This window comes from Poromitra crassiceps (genome assembly GCF_964638095.1).
Source record: "Poromitra crassiceps genome assembly, chromosome: 1".
Taxonomy (NCBI): domain Eukaryota; kingdom Metazoa; phylum Chordata; class Actinopteri; order Beryciformes; family Melamphaidae; genus Poromitra; species Poromitra crassiceps.
In genome coordinates, this window is record NC_139623.1 from 13,853,606 (window position 1) to 13,878,929 (window position 25,324).

The following is a 25,324-nucleotide window of genomic DNA, read 5'->3' on the forward strand; positions in this document are numbered from 1 at the left end:
CCTGGAGTGAGGAGGGCTCAGCAGTACATCGGCACTCTGAACTTCTGAAGTAAAATGGTAGCCAGCAAAACAGGCCTATACAATAAAGAGTCAGATTATAGGCAACAATCATCACGTGCATGTAGGTCTTATTGCATCTGGTCATCTTTATTCATTAGCTCATAACTAATGAGTTGCTGAAGATTTCAATTGGTTTTAATTCAGAAGATTATCAATGAAGATTGAGAAAGCCCACCTGGTCTGTGGCGGCTGGGCCCACTGTCAGAGTCAGACCCCGTTTATTTGACATCTGCAGTAGAAACAACATTGGAATTAAGGTGCAAAGAGCCTAAAAACACACCGACAACAACATGTAAAAACATTTGGATATAAAAGAGTAAAAAAATAAAAAGAGATAAAAACGTGCGGATAGGCCACGTCATTTGAGTTTATAAGCCCAATGACGGTAGTATCGTCAGCATACATGACCGTAGGCCTTTTTCACAGCAGCCATTTTGTGTCTATAAGGCAGGGAGTAACACAGGTGCACCAAAACATAAATTAGGGTTTCCAACTTCCAGTTTAGGTGTTCCAGTGCTGGGGCCCTAATTAGTGAGTTAGTTGCACCTGTGTTACCCTGACTTTTAGACACAAAATGGCATCTGTGAAAAAGGCCCATACAGTCAAGATGGAACAAAAGGGAAGTGAGATTGCAAACTTGAGGCAAGCCAATGCTCAGAACAAGTACATCAGACAGTACCATTTCCAATTCTGACTCTTATCAAAATTAAGAAGCTAAAATTCCATTCACAGACAACATCACACAGACCAAGACTTTGAAGTTTGTGGATCAGGAGTGAGGGGAAGATCATATTAAAAGCAGAACTGTAGTCTATAAAAAGCATTCATGACTTTTGTGTTCATAGTAGACACAGTGCTATATTGCATTGTCAACTGATCTGTTTTTCCTATAAGCCAACCAGTTGCCAAGGATCAAGAGAAGGAGGAAACTGACATTCGATATAGTGCAACACTAAACGCTCCAGGCATTTCATTAACACTGAGGTTAGTGCAATATGTCTGTAATCATTGTGACATGTTACAGGTGATTTCTTTGGTACTGGCCTGGGACTACAATAGGTTCCTTAAAGCTTCTAGGTGATGTCTGCAAAGGTCTGGATGACACACTGGACCTCCCCTTACACATAAACTGAAGCCTGGACCATGGGGCGTGTCCCTGCCCGCCCTTTTTCAGCTCTACAAAGAGTTAACTCACTCAGTTCCAACCTGTCTAAGAACAAAATACATTTCTATATGTCCATGTCTCCTCCTGCCTCCTTTTCATGTGCTTATGTGGTTAAGAGGAGTGGTTGGCTGAGTGGATCTGAAGGGGACCCTTTTCTCAGCAGCCATTTTGAGTGTCAAAGCAAGGTAAACACAGGTGTAACCAATAACATTAATGAGGGCCCTGGCACTGGAACACCTAAATGGAATTATTATTAATGGAATTATTCGTTACACATGTGTTTGCCCTGCTTTGAGACCTCAGACAGACAGACAGACAGACAGGCATTACAGCATTACTGAATACGCACCCCTTTAGATATATATCAATGTTAAGATATGAGTAATCTGGTTCTTATTTAACTAAAGATTTATTTTAGAAATGTTACTTGCAAATGTTTCAATGAGTGGTGTAGAAAGTCCAGAGATGTGTGAGTTGTAGTAAGATTCTACCAGAGGGTGGCAGTGTGTAGCTAGCCCAGTCTTGAAAGCACACCCAATATGTAGCCCTGCCCCAACTTACCAACTTCCAGCTTACTGAGGGGCTGCAGCTCAGTTTGGCACTAACCTGACACTGAATCCAGCTGCCTCGCAAGGTTATAATGGCACAGTGTTGCTATTTATGATTGTTTTATGATTTATGATAATTACTAGCCTACTAATAATATTTATATTTAATATAAAGGGACAGTCAAAAATACAGTATAAATGTATGTGTAATAATTTCCTTTGTTTCATTTTTAGAATGTTGAATAATCTTGACAAATATATTAGATTGATTATATAGCCAATGTTTACATAGATCAGAAGATGATTTAATCATTCATCATACAGTAGATAATTCGCTGGTGTCATGTCAGTTTGTGCCTCCAGCTCTTCCCAAACACTTTAGGCACTCATTATGTGGTTGATTTGATTTGATTTGATTTTATTAGACGTCAATCATAGAAAAAACAAGTTACAACAAGTTTATCAGAGCGTCAGGGATACAGACACATGAAAGTCTTTCGACTTATTTCCACTGTGGTCCCTGGACTGGGACAAACAACATAGTAACAAATACATACAATACACCAGTTATGTTGTCTGTCAGTCAACATAATCACATCCACGTGTAAACCGCCGGCACACCTCCTACCCTCAGGCAGGTGGAGCAAGTGTACATCTATAGCATCTGCCTAGCTGAGTATTGGCACTGTAAGCATGGTATATGTTCTCCTGTATCTCAACTAAGTTTTTGATTATCATCCTTCAATTTAACATTGCAATGTATACGGCTTCTTCGGGATTCATTTCCTTTCCAGATCTACAGAATATGGAAGATACTTTGATATAATCCAATAGAGCAATTTAAGTGATGTCATAGTCTGCCACGTACTGCAAATTGCAGGGTGTGGCTGCACAGGTAACACGTCTGTGTGTGGAGTGGTGGTGGTGGGGGGGGGGGGGGGGGGTATCATTACAATGAATCACCAGCCTTTTCAAAAGCGCTATGCCTGGAGGTCATGAAGAATAGAAAACAGACCACACATATCCATAAATGCAGCAGACATGTGCTGATGTGCATTCAGCATGCCATGGGTCATTTGTCAAATTGAAAAACCATCATGAGATATGAAATGAAAATGACTGCCATTCAGGAAGACAAGCAGCGCCGTTGATCCCACACTCAGAGAGAAAGAGAAAGAGAGAAAGAGAAAGAGAGAGAGAGAGAGAGAGAGAGAGAGTGGGTGTGTGTGTGTGTGTGTGTGTGTCTGTTTGCTTGCCTCCTCCCAACGCCATTGGTTGCCTTCTCCTATCATTTTATGGTTACAAAAATGATAGCTGTGACTCATTGCACTTCCCACGAACACTCATGGACCCTTGACTAGTCAAAGTAGTCATTCACAAACAGTATCTTGTTGCTCATTTGAATCATATGGCCAAGGAAAGCCTGGAAAGGTGCTTTATGGCATGAATATCTACTGTGAAAGGCTTATTCATTAATATTTACAGAGAAAACAAATAAAAAAATCATCATACACCTATTAGAGTTGGTTCTCATTTGCAATATTAAATGGACTATATTAGGGGGTTAATTCACCACATTGCCTTCATATAATGAGGGACAATTCTTAGGTTAGAATAGGGAGAGGTTAGAATAGATTTCCATGGGCAATACACTTTATTCTACTTTGAATAAGATATCACTCACTCTTATTTGTTGTTACGTGTCATGACTTGCATTGCAAATGAGTTTGCAACCGCCCAACCCAGTTTTGGTTATAGGCTTGATCTATGGAAATGAGGTAAATAAGAGAACACGTCATGTCATGCATTTCTTCTTACTCTCTCTGTCGTGTATTGATGGTGGTAGAACGTACTGTATGGGCCCATATAATTGACCACCAAACACAATGCTTAACACTGCATATTGTGTTGGAACAAAACCTGAGATGAGGTAGGGCAGGAAAGAGCCCCCCTTCCATAAGCCCTGTGGTCAAGCTTTATTTAAACAGAGAAAGCACACTGACAGCAGGTGTGCCATGTTTCCATGGTAACAATAAGAAATTAAGTGTATCCTGGGTGCAATTTGTTCCATCTAATAGGTCCAAAAGTTCACCTACATTTGCTCTGATACGAGGAGTCTCCAGGGTGATATATTCCTGAGCACAAGTTGTGACAGGCTGATTTCCTACTACAGGAGACAAGTGAGGTAACTTGGAGGTTTCTGAAATAAGCAGTGTTGGGGAGTAGTGAACTACATGTAGTTAACTACATAGTTGAACTACATTTTGCAGTAGCTTGCTGGTATAGTTCAACTACATTCATATTTGCGTAGTGAGTCAAGTAGTTAAACTACTTTTTTGTCATTTCAGAATCAGAATCAGAATCAGAAAGACTTTAATGATCCCCGGGGGGAAATTGGGACAAGTTACAGTTGTCCCAATTTTTGTGTAGTTTCTGTGTAGTTTAACTACTCAAACTACAAGCTATAATTTTGGGCAATAAAATGAAAGGAATGTATATATATATTTATTTTATTTTACCCATTGACTGTATCATTACTGTTGAACCAGAACCCCCTTTGACAGGACTGCCTCTTTTTCTTTCGTCCTGATCACTTTGAAGGCACCATCGACCATGAAGTCAGCCAGGATCCTACTAACGTTACTGTATTTCTTGACAAGACAGCCTACGCTGCCTCTGAGTGGCTTGTCCTGATATTCTTACCCTAACCTTAACCAATCCTAGTCAAGTCTTTACTGTTTATTTGTCTAATAAAACAAAACCCAGAAGAACCCACATTTGTTTACAACAACAAAAATATAACATTGAATGTATTGGGTGTCAACTATTGCAATAACCTCAATTGAGAGGCCTCAATAGCCATCACGAATAATCAAAATAATAACACTGTGGATCCAGGGGCATGCATAGGCCCACAGTACATATACTGTAAACTAGGCTACATCATAATCAAAGACAGACTTAAAAGTTGATTGAACTAATTGTTGTCTACCCCTCCATTGTAAGGAATCCTCTGTTTTTTTCAGAAACCAATCTTAATTTGGATATTCCTTCAATTAAAATTAATGAGATCAATCGGTGACCTCTGGATGGCATCAAAACCCTGTTGGAGGATACACGTGCCTGACAAATATGCAATAGTGTCATCTGTATAAAGGTGGTGTATAAAATGTGTGATATTTATCCCGATATTGATATTGATGAATGAAGATGGGTGGGGAGTAACCTGGTAACCAGTCCCAATGAATCCTTCATTAGGAATATATGAAGAGTGCTAACAACTGCGATTCATATGGGGCTGGATACCAGCCTAGGATGGGGAGTGCAGGACCCAAAATTGAACCTTGTGGTACTTGTGGATACATTGTCTCCTATTGTGCATTTAATTTCTGATCCAGTTACACAGACATTAAATGCACAATAGTTAGTTACAGTTACAGGCAGAAATATCAAAGCTAATATCAATGAGACGAACAGATGGTACACAACATCGCAAGTGTACTATTAATTTTCTGTGAGAAGATGGCGGTGAGAGGATTTAAATAGCAGAAAAGCAAGCGAAACTTGCTCCTGTGTAATTACTGTGCTGGTGCATGAGACAGGATACTACTTGCCAGAGATCAAAATCTGTTCAACTTTTGCAAAATTTCGCTGGTGCCTTTTTTTGGTCAACCAATAAAAATGCACTTTATTGTCTAGTGAAGTCAAGAAGAGAGATGGACGCCCTGATAAATATTGGTTTTAAGTGTACCCTCCCCAAGAACCACCACATAGGATAAGCCGCCTGAGCTTATCACCCTCAGCGCTCCCTGTGTGGAGGCGGAGGCACTGTTATCACCACCTCTTGATGTGAGCCCATTATTTGCAGAGGCCATTAGTGTAGCAATAAACACCAGCCTTTGGCAGGATGTGAGGGCGCTCCCATCACAGACAGGAAAAATGCACTGGCTATCTCAATTTGCCTTTTGAGCACGAAGCATGGTTGGGCAATACTAGTCAAACATACTAATATAATACTAATATAATATAATATAATATAATATAATATAATATAAAATAATACTAATCAAACGTACTAATATAATATAATATAATACTAATCAAATGCACTAATATAATATAATATAATACTAATCAAACATACTAATCAAATGCACTAATATAATATAATACTAATCAAATTACTAATATAATATAATATAATCTACTAATATAATACTAATATAATATAATACTAATCAAATGTACTAATATAATACTAATATAATATAATATAATACTAATCAAATGTACTAATATAATATAATATAATATAATATAATATAATATAATATAATATAATATAATATAATATAATATAATATATGGTCTGAGTTCAGTTCACTTCACCTGTGCAGTGTGAACACAAAGCACTCCAGGTTCACTTATCTCATTTTTGGCTCTTTGCTCGTAACAACTTCAGTGTATCGCCTGAGTTCTACCTCTTATACATATGTGCCTATTTGCTGTTTACTGATAGGCCAAATGTTGGTAAGTAAAGCAACTCTGTGTTGTTGGTAACGTAACTTAAAATACCATTGGTTTACATTTTACATTACAATGTAGCAATAAAGTACTGTATGTTACAACAAGGTTTTGAAAGATGTGTATCTTTTATCCAATAAAATACAATAAAGACAAGTATAACAACAGCCATCTTGTTCCAAGTAAAAACTACCCATAAGCCAAAGCAGTAAAGGTTGAGCTCGAGAGGAACTACATATAATGTGAACAGAGAGGCCATTTACACCTGGCACTAACATGCGTTTTCTGTGATCAGATTGCACTCAGATAGTGCTTGACCACTTGAAAGTACAGGTGTAAACGCCTCCAAGACACATTGAGGACGGATTGCGATCTGATCGGCCAAACCACCTCCAGAGGTGGTCAGGGACGCATTGTGACCACAGTGAACACAAGTGTAAATGCAATGGGTCCTCTCAAACCACATACAGCAACTGTCACCACTGTTTATCTGCCGCTCTACTCTATGGAGCTTGCCTGAACAGATTGCAATCAGATCTCTATATAAAGAGGGCAGAGGCCCCATCAGAGCTGAAGTGGACCAGAAAGAGAACTACAGTAAGTCCTCTTTCAAATTAATTGACAATGTGTGAACGCAAAAAGAACTGAGTCCCTTCTCTATTGGTCCACCTTGTATACCCTTGTTCTGCTCTCTCTTCTCTCCCTCCCTCCCCCCATTCTCTCTCTTTTCTCCTCCCTCTCTCTCCCCTTCTCCCCCTATTCTCTCCCCCCTCCTCTCTCCCTCTAATATAAGAATGTTCAATCCTGTTTATTGATATTGCTTAGCTAGACTTAGCTAGACATATTCTCTGTAAAGCTCTCTGAAACACGCTTGTGAATTAGGGCTATACAAATAAACTTGACTTTACCGAGTTTGGTTCATTTAAAAAGGACTATAAGTGAAAACACCCAAAAGCATGCTGCAAATCTTTCCAAACTTATAGGGAGAACACTATCTTGCCTCAACCTATATGTAATATGAAAGCGCATGGCTGCCCTATGCTAGGTCACACAGGACAGTTGGCATGGACACTGGGCATGCACAAACATGCGCAAGATGGCTAACATCCTGTGTAAGGCTTTGTAAGCAGTGCCTCTGTGACTGTCGTCGAGCTGCTCTTTTCTGTCCAGTTGAGAGTTGAGCTGAGGACAAAGACAGGAAACTGAATGCAGGGAAAATAGCAGCGATTTGGTTTCCCTGCGTGACACAGCACTCCTTCACTCCCCCTGCAAGCGTTTAATGAGAGAGAACCTTTCTCATTCTTAACTAATGCTTAACATGTGAACAGAAAGCAGAGTGCACAAGCCAATGGAATTCATCATGAACTTGGAGTCCTCTCAATCCTTCTGTTGTTGTTTTTTTTTTTAATATTAGAAGCAGTAGAAGTCTTATTACTCCTGGTGGTAGTCAATGGGAGTAAAAACATGGAAAAGGATGATCATAGGCTATACGGAAACTGTTTGGAATGTATTTGATATTTCAGGGTAGTGATTTGTAGCTACATTCTGCCTCCAGTGTCTCAAAAACTGTAAAGAATATAGTGTTTGTTGGTTTGACAAAAATGACTGATTCTAAATCAGAGAGGTTGAAGCAGCTCTTACACTAGGGTTTGTAATTTGTCCTTCTACAGTTAGCTGTGAAATGATGCGAGTGGGGCTGGTAGCAGTGGAGGGGGTTGTTACAGGATCGGAGCTGAGTGGGGCTGGTAGCAGTGGAGGGGGTTGTTAGAGGATCGGAGCTGAGGGGCTGGTAGCAGTGGAGGGGGTTGTTAGAGGATCGGAGCTGAGTGGGGCTGGTAGCAGTGGAGGGGGTTGTTACAGGATCGGAGCTGAGTGGGGCTGGTAGCAGTAGCAGTGGAGGGGGTTGTTAGAGGATCAGAGCTGAGTGGGGCTGGTAGCAGTGGAGGGGGTTGTTACAGGATCGGAGCTGAGTGGGGCTGGTAGCAGTGGAGGGGGTTGTTACAGGATCGGAGCTGAGTGGGGCTGGTAGCAGTGGAGGGGGTTGTTACAGGATCGGAGCTGAGTGGGGCTGGTAGCAGTGGAGGGGGTTGTTACAGGATCGGAGCTGAGTGGGGCTGGTAGCAGTGGAGGGGGTTGTTACAGGATCGGAGCTGAGTGGGGCTGGTAGCAGTGGAGGGGGTTGTTACAGGATCGGAGCTGAGTGGGGCTGGTAGCAGTGGAGGGGGTTGTTAGAAGATCGGAGCTGAGTGGGGCTGGTAGCAGTGGAGGGGGTTGTTACAGGATCGGAGCTGAGTGGGGCTGGTAGCAGTGGAGGGGGTTGTTACAGGATCGGAGCTGAGTGGGGCTGGTAGCAGTAGCAGTGGAGGGGGTTGTTAGAGGATCGGAGCTGAGTGGGGCTGGTAGCAGTGGAGGGGGTTGTTACAGGATCGGAGCTGAGTGGGGCTGGTAGCAGTGGAGGGGGTTGTTACAGGATCAGAGCTGAGTGGGGCTGGTAGCAGTGGAGGGGGTTGTTACAGGATCAGAGCTGAGTGGGGCTGGTAGCAGTGGAGGGGGTTGTTAGAGGATCGGAGCTGAGTGGGGCTGGTAGCAGTGGAGGGGGTTGTTACAGGATCGGAGCTGAGTGGGGCTGGTAGCAGTGGAGGGGGTTGTTACAGGATCGGAGCTGAGTGGGGCTGGTAGCAGTGGAGGGGGTTGTTAGAGGATCGGAGCTGAGTGGGGCTGGTAGCAGTGGAGGGGGTTGTTACAGGATCGGAGCTGAGTGGGGCTGGTAGCAGTGGAGGGGGTTGTTACAGGATCGGAGCTGAGTGGGGCTGGTAGCAGTGGAGGGGGTTGTTACAGGATCGGAGCTGAGTGGGGCTGGTAGCAGTGGAGGGGGTTGTTACAGGATCGGAGCTGAGTGGGGCTGGTAGCAGTGGAGGGGGTTGTTACAGGATCGGAGCTGAGTGGGGCTGGTAGCAGTGGAGGGGGTTGTTACAGGATCGGAGCTGAGTGGGGCTGGTAGCAGTGGAGGGGGTTGTTACAGGATCGGAGCTGGCATGAAAGAGCTGGCATCAGGAAGTCATTATATTGACTCAGGACCCATTTTAGCCAGCCTGTTGGTTATGGGAGGATGAAGCAAATAGCTGTTCTGCGTGACAGAGGGACGATGAGACTTCGTCCAATTCAGTTGAGCTATTCTTAACCGTCTTTATTATTTCCTACTTTTCTATACATTGTAATCATATAGTTGTTGGTACCTACACTGCATTAACGAGCATCAACATTCACATCATCTCATGTTACATCTACAGTTTGAAGGCAGACTAAACAGACCATTCAGGAGCAGACATGGAGGGCGGGAAGAGGGAGGAACTAAAAAAGGAGGGCAGAGTTGTAATTTTCCATTGTAAGATGGTTAGACAGCCAGACACTGACATGCAACTGTCTATATGAGAACTAGTATCCATTACATTATAGAAGTCTTTAATTACAAAAAGATGAAAGAGAGAAAGAGATATAATTTAAGACATTAACAGCTATAGTACAGGTACGTAGGTATATGTCTTTACTCATTTGTGCTTGCACTGTTGATTTCTTCTTTCTCTGTCTCTCTCTCTCTCTCTCTCTCTCACACACACCACAGAGAGAGCGAGAAACAGAGCTGTACCCTGAACAAACACAGAAGCCATTGTCTTGTACTGTGTGGGTCTCATATTTCCGAGTGTCCTATGGTAGCCTAACTCATATTAAACTTAGTGTCCTATGGTAGCCTAACTCATATTAAACTTAGTGTCCTATGGTAGCCTAACTCATATTAAACTTAGTGTCCTATGGTAACTCATATTAAACTTAGTTGGATGATGGCAGCCTTATTATTGTGCAACCCAAACTACAGCCAAGTGAACTCACACACAGCGCTGCTTTTCAAACTATCATTCTTTTCCAGCCATATTCAGCCAAAACTCTGGCCATAAACTATAATGACTCAGAACACACTCTTGTATAAGCGGGGTTGCTGAACTGCTGCAGGCTTTTTGGATCAAGTTAACTTATATCGACTTTTATTAACTTTATTAACTTTTATCGATTTCTTGAAAAACCTGATTTGTTCACATCAAATAGTGTGTTTGTACAGAAGAAAAAGAGCACGGAACAGAGAAACACTTTTTAGCAGAGGGGAAAAGTAGGATAAAAGGTGGGGAACGAAAGGACCTGTGATAGACGAATTAACAGATGCAAAGAGGGAGAAAAATAGAGAAGACTCGCCTGTCTTCATTCAGACCAAACCAAGTCCCCATTTAATGGCTTTATGTTGTAATAAAGCTTCTTCCTTCTTCCGCTGAAATCCCCCCCTCTAGACACGCACGCACGCACGCACGCGCGCGCACGCACGCACGCACGCACGCACGCACGCACGCACACACACACACACACACACACACACACACACACACACACACACACACACACACACACACACACACACACACACACACACACACACACACACACACACACACACACACACACACACACACAGGTTGTGTAACAGGAATCAACCACTGGGCTGTAGTGGAAAGTTTCTGTGGCTGTGTCCCTGTAGGGCCCCTGAAAGTATACACAATACACAACACTGCCAGTTCAGCCAGGCACAGAGCCCTGCTCACATACACGCAGTAGAGTGGCTCTACCACTGAGCCACCGTGCCCACAATATACACTGTATATTCACTGGGTATTTTGACATGCAGTACTAAATATTATTTATGTTGTATCCATATAAGCATCCAGAGTATCAGCGAACTCCTCTAACTCTAAAGGAATTGTGGAAAGATGCCAGAACTTTGACTTCAAGGCAGAAGAACATCCTCAATATTGCCCTGATGTTACAGAACTAGATGCTGATTTGAGACAATTAGTACAGACCCTTTGCCAAGCCTACTTTTCATACTGTATCATTCTGCATTGGCGATTTGAGACTCTTTTTATGGGGGCTCGAGCACACCTGAATTTGATCTCAGCACCCCTAAATAATAATAATAATAATAATAATAATAATAATAATAATAATAATTATTATTATTATTATTATTATTATTATTATTATTAAGCCCGACAGACCCGCTGTCACCGGGTCAACGGCACAGTCCATGTTTGACAACCCCACACAAGCTCAGTTTTTTACTGCGTTCGAGACACCTTGGAACTCGGAAAAAAACAAGCTCCGACTTGTACAAAATGAACTTGGTCGGAAATTCGGGGATCATTTCAGAGCTGATGTCATCAAAGTGTTTGTTGACCTAATTTGAGGTGTAATTATGCAATATGTGTTTATATTGTTTATATTTCGCTCTGATTATACAGTAGCAATATGTTGAATTCAACAGCTATTTTACCAACGAAATTAGCTAGCTCTGTATTGAACATATTTAATCTAGAGTGGAGCTTCCGGTATTAGCAGAAACGAGACATTCAGACGAATACAGCGGTATAAGCCATGTTATGCTAGCTCCCTGGGAAGCGTGTGTAACATTGCTCCAGATTTGGCAATTTATCTTTGACAAAGATAAAACAAAGCCTTTGCAATTTCAGTATTGCAGCATTTCAAAGTCAAAGTCAAAGTAGGACGGACAAACCACACACACACACACACACACACACACACACACACACACACACACACACACACACACACACACACACACACACACACACACACACACACACACACACACACACACACACACACACACACACACACACACACACACACACACACACACACACACACACACACAGGGCCAGGACCAGTGGGCAGCTTTTCTTGTGTACAGCACCCGGGGGCAACTTCAAACGTTGTCATCACAGGTCAGGTGATGATCTTCTGCATGTTTTTAGGGGGGAAGGGGGTCCATACCGCTGAGAAGATAATCGGATGCAACCTGCCATCCCTCCAGGACCTGCATGCAGCCAGGACACTGAAGCGGTCTCGCAAGATCATGGCTGACCCCTCCACCCTGGCCACAAACTCTTTAAGACACTCCCCCACGGCAAGAGACTGAGGTCTGCCAAGACCAGAACCACCCGCCACAAGACCAGCTTCTTCCCAACCGCCATCAGCCTCACCAACAAGGCCCGGAAACCCCTTCCGCCAAGGGCCTCACCAACAACCCCCCCCCCCACACACACACACACACACAAACTCACTACCTCCTCCTAAACTGAACTGAACTCCCCCCCCCATAAAACTGTAACTCATATCTAATTTAATGCCTGTCTAACTGGGACTGTAAATTCATGTAAATTCCCTGCACATTAATGCCTATTTAACTTAGCCTGTAAATTTCATGTACATTCAATGTAAACTCTTATTTAACTCCGACTGTAAATTCATGTAAATCCACTGCCTATTTAACGTCTATTTAACTCAGTCTGTAAATCTCATGTAAATCCAACGTAAATTCATATTTATCATCCACAGAACACTTCACCACTCTTGTACATATTGTATATATTTACTCGATTTGATTCGATTTGATTGCACTTGCAACTTTGCGATTGTCTTTAGTTATCTTCCTACTTCTTATCTCTGTATATTGATGTGACCACTACGCTGCATACAGACACTAAGACAAATTCCTCGTATGTAACTTGCATACTGTGGCAATAAAAGTGATTCTGATTCTGAGCACATGGAGAACATGCAAACTCCACACAGAAAGGCCCTTTTGACGAGATAGCCCACCTGGGCAGTATGGCACTGGAGACACCCTCAGCGCCCACAGCGTCCCAGGCGGGAATCAAACCCAGGACCTTCTAGCTGTGAAGGTCAACCACTTTTGCAAGGCACTGTATGCATGTCACATTGTGATTAGGGGCTGAGCCCCCCGAAGGTGTGATCCTAGAAGCGCCCCTGCTCTATCTAAAGTTTTCAAACATCATGTCACTGCCTAACAACAGCCAAATGGCAGATAAGGGGATGTTTTGCTCCTTACATTCCTGTAGTCAAATCAGTTCCGCTCTGGCTTAGCAACATTTTATGTTGTTTGCTGATTTGGATTTCAACAGCCAGCTTTTACAACAAATTGCCTAGATGAAATCAATCCATCATGTATGTTGTGAGCGGTTATTTAAACATTTAGGCTACTGGAAATAAAGTAGGAAGACCCCCCCCCCCCCCATCCCCATGGACTGGCCATCTAATTAGCTGGAGAAGCCACAAGCATTCTACTGCAGAAGACAGTGCTCCACCCCCGGAATTCACAAGACATGACTTTGATGTGTGTCATCCTACCACTTAATCCACCAACCAGCCAGTCAGATTGAAAAAGTAGCCAGATCATGTTTGCGGCGTTTGTTCCAGTGGTCCTTTTCCCAATTAATAAACAAACCTCAAATATGTATCACATGAGTGTGACAATTGAAATAATACAAATAAACATTCTTATAAAGGCCCAATGCTCAATTTAATTATAAATAAAACAATATCCATATTGCAAAACACAAACAGGCAATGTATATTTTTAAGAACAAAGAAAATACTAATAACTGTATGTTTCCCACAGGATTTGGAGAGATTGTGGTGGGTATACCCTGCTTGGACCCTCTTAGGGGGGTTCGGGGGGCCATGCCCCCTGTAAGAAAAATGTGTACATTTTAAACTAAAATGCATGAATCTGGTTCACTTTGAGAACCCATTTAAGAGGCTAGATCAGGGGTGGGCAATTATTTTTCATGGGGGGCCACATGAGAAACCCAGATTGTTGCCGGGGGCCGAACAAATATTGTCATGCAGTAACCCAGGAACTTTGATAATAGAGAGGACCACAAAGAAATGTCCTCGCTACCAGAGGGCCAGATTTTGCTGAGGGTTGGGGGCCGAACGGCACCGGCGCGGAAAAAATTGGGGCATTTGAAGTCAGGTTTAGAGGAATAACTCATTTTAAATTAACAGTTGTGATGTCATTATTCAGTCTTAAACACCAATATTTGATCCTTTTCTCACTCACTCCTGTCACCACTTGCTCTCCCTGCAGGGCTTGAAAATAACTTTTTTGACCACCTGCCAATATGGCTGCTAGAAATTACCAGCCAATTAGAATTTCCACTAGCCAAAATGTTTTTCTTGAAATAAACCAGTATCAGTAAGTGGCCCGGGATTCTCAAAGCCTGTGTTGAGGGTCACACGAACAAAAATGCACTCTTGAAGCTAAATAAATCCAAAACCAACAAGTTAATTATTTACATTTTTACTTCAATGTAGAACAGTCATTTCTTACACATGAGATTACTTTTAGCCTTTTAGTCATAAAGATTATTGAAAGATATTCCATATTCCAGACTGAAATGTTATAACAGAAGTGGAGTATTGGCCAGAATGACATGAACATTTGGACACTTATTCAGCGGGTATCTTGTATGTTGTTACGTATGTTACGTGTTTTGTATTTTGCTTACTTAGACATTCTACTTATTTTTTGCTTCTATCGCATTTACTACTGTTATTCTATGCTATGTTGTGTTCTTCTGCTTATTTGCTTAATATTGCATTTACTACTGTTTATTTTATGCTATGTGTGTTCTGTGAGCGAGCTACTGTAACTTGTCCCAATTTCCCCCCGGGGATCATTAAAGTCTTTCTGATTCTGCTTCTGATTCTGATGTTGCGTTCAGGTGCACTGTAAAAAAAGAAAAAAAAATCTATAAAGTAACAGGTAGGCCAGAGGCCAGTAGGCGGAGAAATCACCGGCCACCGGGGCTTGGGGAACTCCCTGTGGGTGTGTGTGTGTGTGTGGGAAGGGGGGGGAGAGAGAGAGAGAGAGAGGGGGGGGGGGGGTATGAAGTGGACAAGTTTGTACTTCTGGTTCCCTCACTTCAACTTCCCTAGAATCTGCAGTCTGACTTCTCTCTCACAGCACAAGAACAATCGCTCTCATTGGTGATGACAGAGACTCCAGTGTGGTGTCCTCTAACATCAAATGGCCAGACTGCACCTCATTAACCCATTGATACCTGATGCAGCATTTGTGTGCGTATCCCTTTAAGACCGTGAACCGCGTTAACGCGGTTCACAGTCTTAAAGGGATATGCGCCCACACGCATACACACACACACACACACACACAGTCACACGCACACACACACACACACAGTCTCACACACACACACACACACACACACACACACACACACACACACACACACATTCTCTCCCAGTGAATCACCAACCGAGTTATGGACCCCGTGACTCCACCCAACTGCTCTTCCTTTTCTCTCTGAGAGCTTTGTGCTGCTAACACACCACTGCCAGCTACTCATTTAGTCATCATAGCAACACCAGACACACTGCACACAAACACAGGCTGTGCCTGTAAATACAAGTACAGTAGTCGCTGAGCTGAGTGAGCGTCTCTCTGTGTAAAATACCGAGCTAAGATGCTATCATCTCTCCTATAGCCTTTAGAAACATTATAACACAGTGAAGATCTGGGGCAAACAGGAACAGGAGAGTTTGGCACAGTCTCTCTGGCTCCATAATATGCACATTTCTCTTGTATTTGATAACGTTCTGGGCCCAGTTGCACAAAGCACCTTAGGTTAAGATTTCTATCAGAGTCAGAGTTAAGGTGTCCATAAAATAGAATCGGCTGCACAAAACACCCTTAAATCTTCTCCATAAGGTTAAACATTTTAAGGAAAACATAAGCACAAGATTTAATATTTTTTTTATATTTATAGTATTTTGTGCAGCCGATTCTATTTTATGGACACCTTAACTCTGACTCTAAGGGAAATCTTAACCTAAGGTGCTTTGTGCAACTGGGCCCAGGCCCTCAGACCTTCCTCAAGATCAACAATCTGCATGGATCAACAATTAAGCAGGAACAGGATCAGGAAAACAACATTGGTTATGTTTTAGGCAAGTGAAACAACTTGGTTAAGGTTAGGATTAAGGTTTGGGTTCGGCTTAAATAAGAAAAACGTTAACTGTGACTCATCCTGGTTGGTTGTAGACTTTGGAAACGTTGTGACCATGACTGGGAATTGAACCCGCCCCTCCGGTGTGAAAGGCGAATGTTTACACGCTCCACCCACCTCGGCCACACCACCCTAACAGTCCCTGCCCATCACAACCACAAAAGTCGTTTGCAGTTGCAGTCGCCCTGCCCCGCCATTCGCTCGGTGCTGCAGCTTGATTGGCTGTCTTGCTGTCTTTCAATTGAAATTTTGAATTTGACCCCTCCTCTCGTGGCTGTCGCCGTGTTGCCAGGTATCACAGCATGCTTTGGAAGGCGATGACAGATACATCCAATGCACAATTCAATGGACTTGTATCGTTGTGATGGGTGGGTATGCACCGTTACTCGCCACCGCCCTCTTTTAATAGCAGACTATGGCGTGTATAACGTTACTGTAATATTCACATATCTAGAAATGTGATATGCAACGTGTTTCACTTCACAAATGTTCGGCTTCTACATATCTATAGATCGCAGATACGTACAATGTGAACATTTTATTGTGGCAACCAGGCTGAGCCTCATTTTGCTACCAGTGAGAGACACTGTCCGACTGCCTGATGTAGGCTACTGTAACTGACAGTGAGTGCATTGCCTGATGTAGGCTGCTGTAACTGACAGTGCATTGCCTGATGTAGGCTACTGTAACTGACAGTCCATTGCCTGATGTAGGCTACTGTAACTGACAGTCCATTGCCTGATGTAGGCTACTGTAACTGACAGTCCATTGCCTGATGTAGGCTACTGTAACTGACAGTCCATTGCCTGATGTAGGCTACTGTAACTGACAGTGCATTGCCTGATGTAGGCTACTGTAACTGACAGTCCATTGCCTGATGTAGGCTACTGTAACTGACAGCCCATTGCCTGATGTAGGCTACTGTAACTGACAGTCCATTGCCTGATGTAGGCTACTGTAACTGACAGTGCATTGTCTGATGTAGGCTACTGTAACTGACAGTGCATTGCCTGATGTAGGCTACTGTAACTGACAGTCCATTGCCTGATGTAGGCTACTGTAACTGACAGTCCATTGCCTGATGTAGGCTACTGTAACTGACAGTCCATTGCCTGATGTAGGCTACTGTAACTGACAGTCCATTGCCTGATGTAGGCGACTGTAACTGACAGCCCATTGCCTGATGTAGGCTACTGTAACTGACAGCCCATTGCCTGATGTAGGCTACTGTAACTGACAGCCCATTGCCTGATGTAGGCTACTGTAACTGACAGTCCATTGCGTGATGTAGGCTACTGTAACTGACAGTGCATTGCCTGATGTAGGCTATTGTAACTGACAGTGCATTGCCTGATGTAGGCTACTGTAACTGACAGTCCATTGCCTGATGTAGGCTACTGTAACTGACAGTCCATTGCCTGATGTAGGCTACTGTAACTGACAGTCCATTGCCTGATGTACAGTAGGCTACTGTAACTGGCAGTGCATTGCCTGATGTAGGCTACTGTAACTGGCAGTGCATTGCCTGATGTAGGCTACTGTAACGGACAAACAATGTTACCACAATGTGCTGGCCCATGACACAATGAATGTGTGCTGATCATCCTTTTTGAATGACTCAATACTTCCAGCTAGAATAGTTCCTCTAGAACTGGAACTGGACTCCAAATCTACCTACGGGTACAAATAAGGTAACCTGAACCTGAAGTTTAAGACTTCCCCTTAACTCAAAAGAGACAATCCTGGCTAGCATCACTAAGCTTATTACAGGACGCACATAATGATTAACTTCATGAGCAAAGAAAGAAAGAAAGAAAGAAGGGTGGAGGCTCTGCATGGAGGGTGTGTCAAACTCCATATAAAAAGTTCCCGTGAATCCTCTGCTCTCCAGTTCCTCTCTTCCTCCTTCTCAGTCTACTCAACTCCTCACACAACTTCGGTGAGTGGAATCATTTTTAAAACAGTGCCAAATTTGAAGTTTTGAGTTAATGTATTGAATAAATATTACATAATATCTACAGTAGCATGCCGAGGTGCATGAGTGAGTTGCTGGGTGTGGTTTGTGTACTGTGGCTCTTGGAGAGCTGGGTCTGAATAGCCTACTCCTCGCTACCACAAAACAAAAAGAGCAATTTCATTGACTATAACATTTCATTGTGTATGTGTGTGTGTGTGTGTGTGTGTGTGAATGGTAAATGGCCTGCATTTATATAGCGCTTTTATCCAAAGCGCTTTACAATCAGTAGGTACATTCACCCATTCATACACCGATGGTGGCAGGCTGCCACACAATCAGGAGCAATTTGGGGTTCAGTATCTTGGCCAAGGACACTTCGACATGCAGACTGGAGGAGCCGGGAATCGAACCACCGACCTCTTTCATCCAAAGCGATTAGTGTGACGACCCGCTCTACCTCCTGAGCTACTGTGTGTGTGTGTGTGTGTGTGTGTGTGTGTGTGTGTGTGTGTGTGTGTGTGTGTGTGTGGCTACAAGGATTATACTAAATTAGAAATATTGGTACACATAGCCTACTGTACTTCTTCCATCCAAAACCTCTATGGCCATAGAAAACAATGAAACAGTGATGTTAAAATATGTACAGACTGACAGTATTGAAGAGAAAGTGAGTGGAGCTGGAAAAGCAATGTGAGAATGGTGCGTCACGTAGGCCATGGACTTGTGTTGAGAAGAAGGAACAGTGCAGTGAGTGGGCGAAAGAGAAGCAGAAAGTAGGCTGAAAAGAGACGGGGCTTCATGCTTTGAATTGTTTGAGAAAAATGCAGACATGGCTCTCACTCAAATCTACATTTAGTTTGTTTTCCACGGTGATCATGACCTGCCCCCTGTTTAAAACCACTCTCCTTCTGAGACAGAAGATGTGTTGGCCAGAGACATCCCTGATCACGTTTAATCCTTTCACTGTGTGTAGCAAAGCAATAGACTGCAATCAATGTTGAAAGTGACACCAAAATAAACCGATGTAAAAAATATAGCTGGCATCTTTTTGTAAATTAGGAGTTTTCATGGCAATGCTTCTGTTTTCCCAGTCACCATGTCAGATATCCAGACTGCAATGGCGTTGCTCATCAAAGCTTTCCGCGCATACTCCGGCAAAGAGGGAGACAGCAAGACACTGAGCAAGGGAGAACTCGCCGAACTGCTGAAGACTGAGTTCAAAGAGCTTCTGCCAGTGAGTCAAACAGACAGCTGTTTCACCATGATAAACCATACTGTACTGTGGACATTGCAAAGTTTGAAATCTTCATGCAATAAACTTAACAACTCCGCCTCTTTCTTTTTCTTTTTCTGTACTGTCTCTGTTTCTCTGATACAACAGAAAGGTGACCCGTCCAAGGTGGAACAGTTGTTCAAAGATCTGGATGCCGACCAGAGTGGCACAGTGGATTTTCAAGAGTACATCGTTTTGGTCGCCGCGCTCACCACAATCTGCAACGAGCTGTGCAAATAATGACAGGTGAAATAACATCTGCCAGCAGCAATCTTCAGTCGCATCTATGACTCGACCACAAAGATTTACTATCATACCTTCTGAGGAGATTGGATAAACACACAAAGACTGTTTAGGCATTGACAGGTTGTTAGAGGGACCACAAATGTGCTGACTTTGAAAAAGAATAATTAGCCCAATTGCTGTGAAAAAAAAAAAGTGAATTAAAATAAATATTTTCACATTTAATTTTTGTGTGTGTGTGTCATTTTATTCAGTACATACACTTCATATGAGGTATCTGGCTCTCTATCATGTCAGTGTCACCCACTCTGCTGCATCCAATAAAGCAGACATGCCTTTACAATGATCTTATATATATATATATATATATATATATATACGGTGTGTGTATATATATATATATATATATATATATATATATATATATATATATATATATATATATATATATATATATATAAAATACATTGAAAATACATTATATATATATATATATATATATAATGTATTTTCAATGTATTTTAGTTTGGCCTCACTCGTCTTCCTGGCACCATCCCACAGTGTAGTGTGTAATCCTTCCAGACCTCTGATACTATGAGGCGATGTTTCCGTCTGGACGCTTTACCACAGTGGACCAGGAAATGACATCAATTAAGACACCAGCATCTTTATTCCATTATGATATGAGGTCCTTAAACAGGAGACTAAGCTAGAGCGGCTCACATATGATACATACATACATACATAACATAGCATTGTGCTATGTTATATTATATAACACTACATTATACCAATTCATACACTTTCTGAAATATATGATATATAATAGAGTGAGCTGATTCACTCTCTTTTTGTCTTTGTTTGTTATAATTATCAACTTGTCGACAATGTTATTGTATTATGTTTTTATGTTATGTGTTTTGGACCCCAAGAAGAGTAGTCTCACCTTGGTTCAGACTAATGGGGATCCACAATAAACAATAAATAAACAATAAATATGAAGGGATTCTAATGAAGGACCATTTACAGAGCCTGTGTAAATAGAGTAATGAGGCCTTTGTACAAGCCCTTCATAATCCGTTCTGATGTAAAGGCAGAGATGACAAGCCTGTCTATAGGAAGGTTCTGTAGGTAACAGACCTACAGTGGAGGATGTTATACACTGCCATGGGAAATCTAATAGTTACTATATCAATTTAAGGGGAAACCTTTTCAACTTTGGTTCAACAGAGTGGGCGAAAGAGTTATTAAGAAACACCACTGCAATTATGCTACTATTCATTTTTGCTTTGTCAGATGACGCGTCAGTCCAAAAACATTCCCAAGTGACATGAGACAAGTGCCTGGAAAGTGACATGAGACAAGTGACATGAGACAAGTGACATGAGACAAGTGACATGAGACAAGTGACATGAGACAAGTGACATGAGACAAGTGACATGAGACAAGTGACATGAGACAAGTGACATGAGACAAGTGCCTGGAAAGTGACATGAGACAAGTGACATGAGACAAGTGCCTGGAAAGTGATATGAGACAAGTGCCTGGAAAGTGACATGAGACAAGTGCCTGGAAAGTGACATGAGACAAGTGACATGAGACAAGTGCCTGGAAAGTGACATGAGACAAGTGGCTGGAAAGTGACATGAGACAAGTGGCTGGAAAGTGACATGAGACAAGTGACATGAGACAAGTGCCTGGAAAGTGACATGAGACAAGTGACATGAGACAAGTGGCTGGAAAGTGACATGAGACAAGTGACATGAGACAAGTGGCTGGAAAGTGACATGAGACAAGTGACATGAGACAAGTGGCTGGAAAGTGACATGAGACAAGTGACATGAGACAAGTGGCTGGAAAGTGACATGAGACAAGTGGCTGGAAAGTGACATGAGACAAGTGCCTGGAAAGTGACATGAGACAAGTGGCTGGAAAGTGACATGAGACAAGTGACATGAGACAAGTGCCTGGAAAGTGACATGAGACAAGTGGCTGGAAAGTGACATGAGACAAGTGGCTGGAAAGTGACATGAGACAAGTGGCTGGAAAGTGACATGAGACAAGTGGCTGGAAAGTGACATGAGACAAGTGCCTGGAAAGTGACATGAGACAAGTGGCTGGAAAGTGACATGAGACAAGTGGCTGGAAAGTGACATGAGACAAGTGACATGAGACAAGTGGCTGGAAAGTGACATGAGACAAGTGACATGAGACAAGTGGCTGGAAAGTGACATGAGACAAGTGACATGAGACAAGTGACATGAGACAAGTGGCTGGAAAGTGACATGAGACAAGTGACATGAGACAAGTGACATGAGACAAGTGACATGAGACAAGTGGCTGGAAAGTGACATGAGACAAGTGGCTGGAAAGTGACATGAGACAAGTGGCTGGAAAGTGACATGAGACAAGTGACATGAGACAAGTGGCTGGAAAGTGACATGAGACAAGTGACATGAGACAAGTGGCTGGAAAGTGACATGAGACAAGTGACATGAGACAAGTGGCTGGAAAGTGACATGAGACAAGTGGCTGGAAAGTGACATGAGACAAGTGGCTGGAAAGTGACATGAGACAAGTGACATGAGACAAGTGACATGAGACAAGTGACATGAGACAAGTGACATGAGACAAGTGACATGAGACAAGTGACATGAGACAAGTGACATGAGACAAGTGACATGAGACAAGTGACATGAGACAAGTGACATGAGACAAGTGACATGAGACAAGTGCCTGGAAAGTGACATGAGACAAGTGACATGAGACAAGTGCCTGGAAAGTGATATGAGACAAGTGCCTGGAAAGTGACATGAGACAAGTGCCTGGAAAGTGACATGAGACAAGTGCCTGGAAAGTGACATGAGACAAGTGACATGAGACAAGTGCCTGGAAAGTGACATGAGACAAGTGGCTGGAAAGTGACATGAGACAAGTGGCTGGAAAGTGACATGAGACAAGTGACATGAGACAAGTGCCTGGAAAGTGACATGAGACAAGTGACATGAGACAAGTGGCTGGAAAGTGACATGAGACAAGTGACATGAGACAAGTGGCTGGAAAGTGACATGAGACAAGTGACATGAGACAAGTGGCTGGAAAGTGACATGAGACAAGTGACATGAGACAAGTGGCTGGAAAGTGACATGAGACAAGTGGCTGGAAAGTGACATGAGACAAGTGCCTGGAAAGTGACATGAGACAAGTGGCTGGAAAGTGACATGAGACAAGTGACATGAGACAAGTGCCTGGAAAGTGACATGAGACAAGTGGCTGGAAAGTGACATGAGACAAGTGACATGAGACAAGTGGCTGGAAAGTGACATGAGACAAGTGACATGAGACAAGTGGCTGGAAAGTGACATGAGACAAGTGGCTGGAAAGTGACATGAGACAAGTGGCTGGAAAGTGACATGAGACAAGTGACATGAGACAAGTGACATGAGACAAGTGGCTGGAAAGTGACATGAGACAAGTGACATGAGACAAGTGACATGAGACAAGTGACATGAGACAAGTGGCTGGAAAGTGACATGAGACAAGTGACATGAGACAAGTGGCTGGAAAGTGGAGCAGTGGCCTAAAGGTAGCCAATTAGCCAAAGGAAAATGCAAACAAAAAGCTGCCTGTTCCAAATCAATCACATGATGCATGTGTTTTATTCAGCCTTTCTACTACTGCCCCCTTGTGTTTAGTTAACACAATTAAAAATGTCACTGTGGGAGGAGTTGTCTCTCTCCCATACAGAAGAGTTCATTAGAATTCTGAGAATAAAGTCAGAATAAACTCAAAATTCTGACTTTAAAGACCCCCTAAAGTCAAAAATCAGTTGTTCTTCTTGTTCCTACAGTTGGACATCTGAGCGTCACTGTGCAGAATGATGTCTGTGCCGAGTTTTAGCCTTTGTTCACACCTGGCGCTTAACATACGCAGAACTGAAGCTTGAGGCACTGCAAGCTCAAGCTGAGCTGACGCTTAACCGCTCACACAAGAAGCCTTCTCTTTTCCTCAGCGTCTCGCCCGGCACGCCTTGAACCTGCCCACACTCCCATTCACTTCATGCCTGGCAGCTTCAAGCTTCACGCGTCACGCTTGGAAAATAGGACTGAACGATCGCTTGAGCAAGGCGTGCGCATGCCTTGAGCGTGACACGCGCACAGCTTGTGTGAACGGCCTCGCCTGTTAACAAGGATGCCTAAATTAAACTTGTGGGTTCAGCGTAGGTTCAGCGTAGGTTCAGCGTAGGTTCAACGTAGGTTCAGCATAGGTTGAGCATTGCTTCGGCGTATGGTGTGAATGGCCACTTACACTAGAAGGCTGTTTTCACAATCATCTGCTGAAAGTGGAAAGTTTCTCAGAGCTCTGAAAATGTCGTTTTCAACAAGCAAGATTCGTGACATCATGAATCTTGGAGCCAATCCCTGTCCAGTATTCAGCAGTTAACACCCCAACACATTCTCACTCCCAACTCGTCATATACGGTACTGCAGATCGGTCAGGAACCCTTGTCATCACTTTGTCACGAGTGAGAATGTGTTGAAAGCCCATGTTGTATGCTGTGAAAGCCCATGTTGTATGCTGTGAAAGCCCGTGTTGTATGCTGTGAAAGCCCGTGTTGTATGCTGTGATTGGCTAAGTTATGTTTCAGTGGTTCTCAACTGGTGGGTCGGGACCCAACAGTGGGTCGCGGGGACGTTTTGAGTGGGTCGCAGATGTGTGTATGAAAAAAAAGTTCTACTCTTTGAGAATGTCGGTGTCTGCGGCCAACATTGCTGTATTTCAGAGGCTGTAGTGGGCTCACTTTTAAAGCCAGAGTGAAGATACTGGTATCCTCTGAAACTATAAGGCCTAAGCCCCCGTTTCACACAGGACGCCGAATCAACGCTCAACCGAAGCTCTACCTACGCTGAACCCACAAGTTTCATTTAGGCGTCCTTGTTAACAGGCGAGGCCGTTCACACCACCCGCGCGCGTGTCACGCTGAAGCCTTGCCGAAGCCACGCTCACGCCACGCTGAAGCGATCGCTCTCACACACTCAGGCTTGACGCCGAATTTCCAAGCGTGAAAAGAGAAGAAGAGGGAAAGAGAAGGCGTCTTGTGTGAACGGTAAGGCGTTCAGCTTGTGCCTGCTTCATACTTCAGTTCTGCTTACGTTCGGCGTCCTGTGTGAACGAGGGCTAAGGCATCTATTGGTACCAAACATGTCATGCTTGCTTGCTACTAGCATCACCAGTTTATTAAAAGCATATAGGCATTAGGCATTAAGGAATCTGAAATTTGGGTCGTGAATTAATGACTAGGAAAAATGTGGGTCGTGAGCCTAGACCAGTTGAGAACCCTCTTCTAGATAACCATGCTTGGTTGCTTTGGATTTTTAAATGAGGGAGAAGGAGGGGGGGGGGTCATTTTAAGGATTTTATCAAGATAATTTAACCTTTTTTGTAGGAAAAACCATCAGACACAAATTATTATGCAAAGTAGAGTATTTTATACACATCTTGAAACATGACTTTAGCGGGGTCTTTAAACTCAGAACTCAAATAAATTTTTCTGGCCCTAATCTCCATGTAGTGTAATTGAGTGGGGTCAGTTTTTTT

At 43.0% G+C, this 25,324-nt stretch overlaps 1 protein-coding gene across 1 annotated transcript; it reads left to right on the plus strand.

Moving 5' to 3' along the window:
- Nucleotides 1–18,053: 18,053 nt before the first annotated feature.
- LOC310783746 (protein S100-A1-like) lies at nucleotides 18,054–19,951 on the plus strand. Its single transcript, XM_083644658.1, has 3 exons — nucleotides 18,054–18,192; nucleotides 19,302–19,444; nucleotides 19,592–19,951. Exons 2-3 carry the CDS (start codon nucleotides 19,307–19,309, stop codon nucleotides 19,721–19,723), a joined length of 270 nt encoding a protein of 89 aa, XP_083500784.1. The 5' UTR covers nucleotides 18,054–18,192; nucleotides 19,302–19,306; the 3' UTR covers nucleotides 19,724–19,951.
- Nucleotides 19,952–25,324: the final 5,373 nt, after the last annotated feature.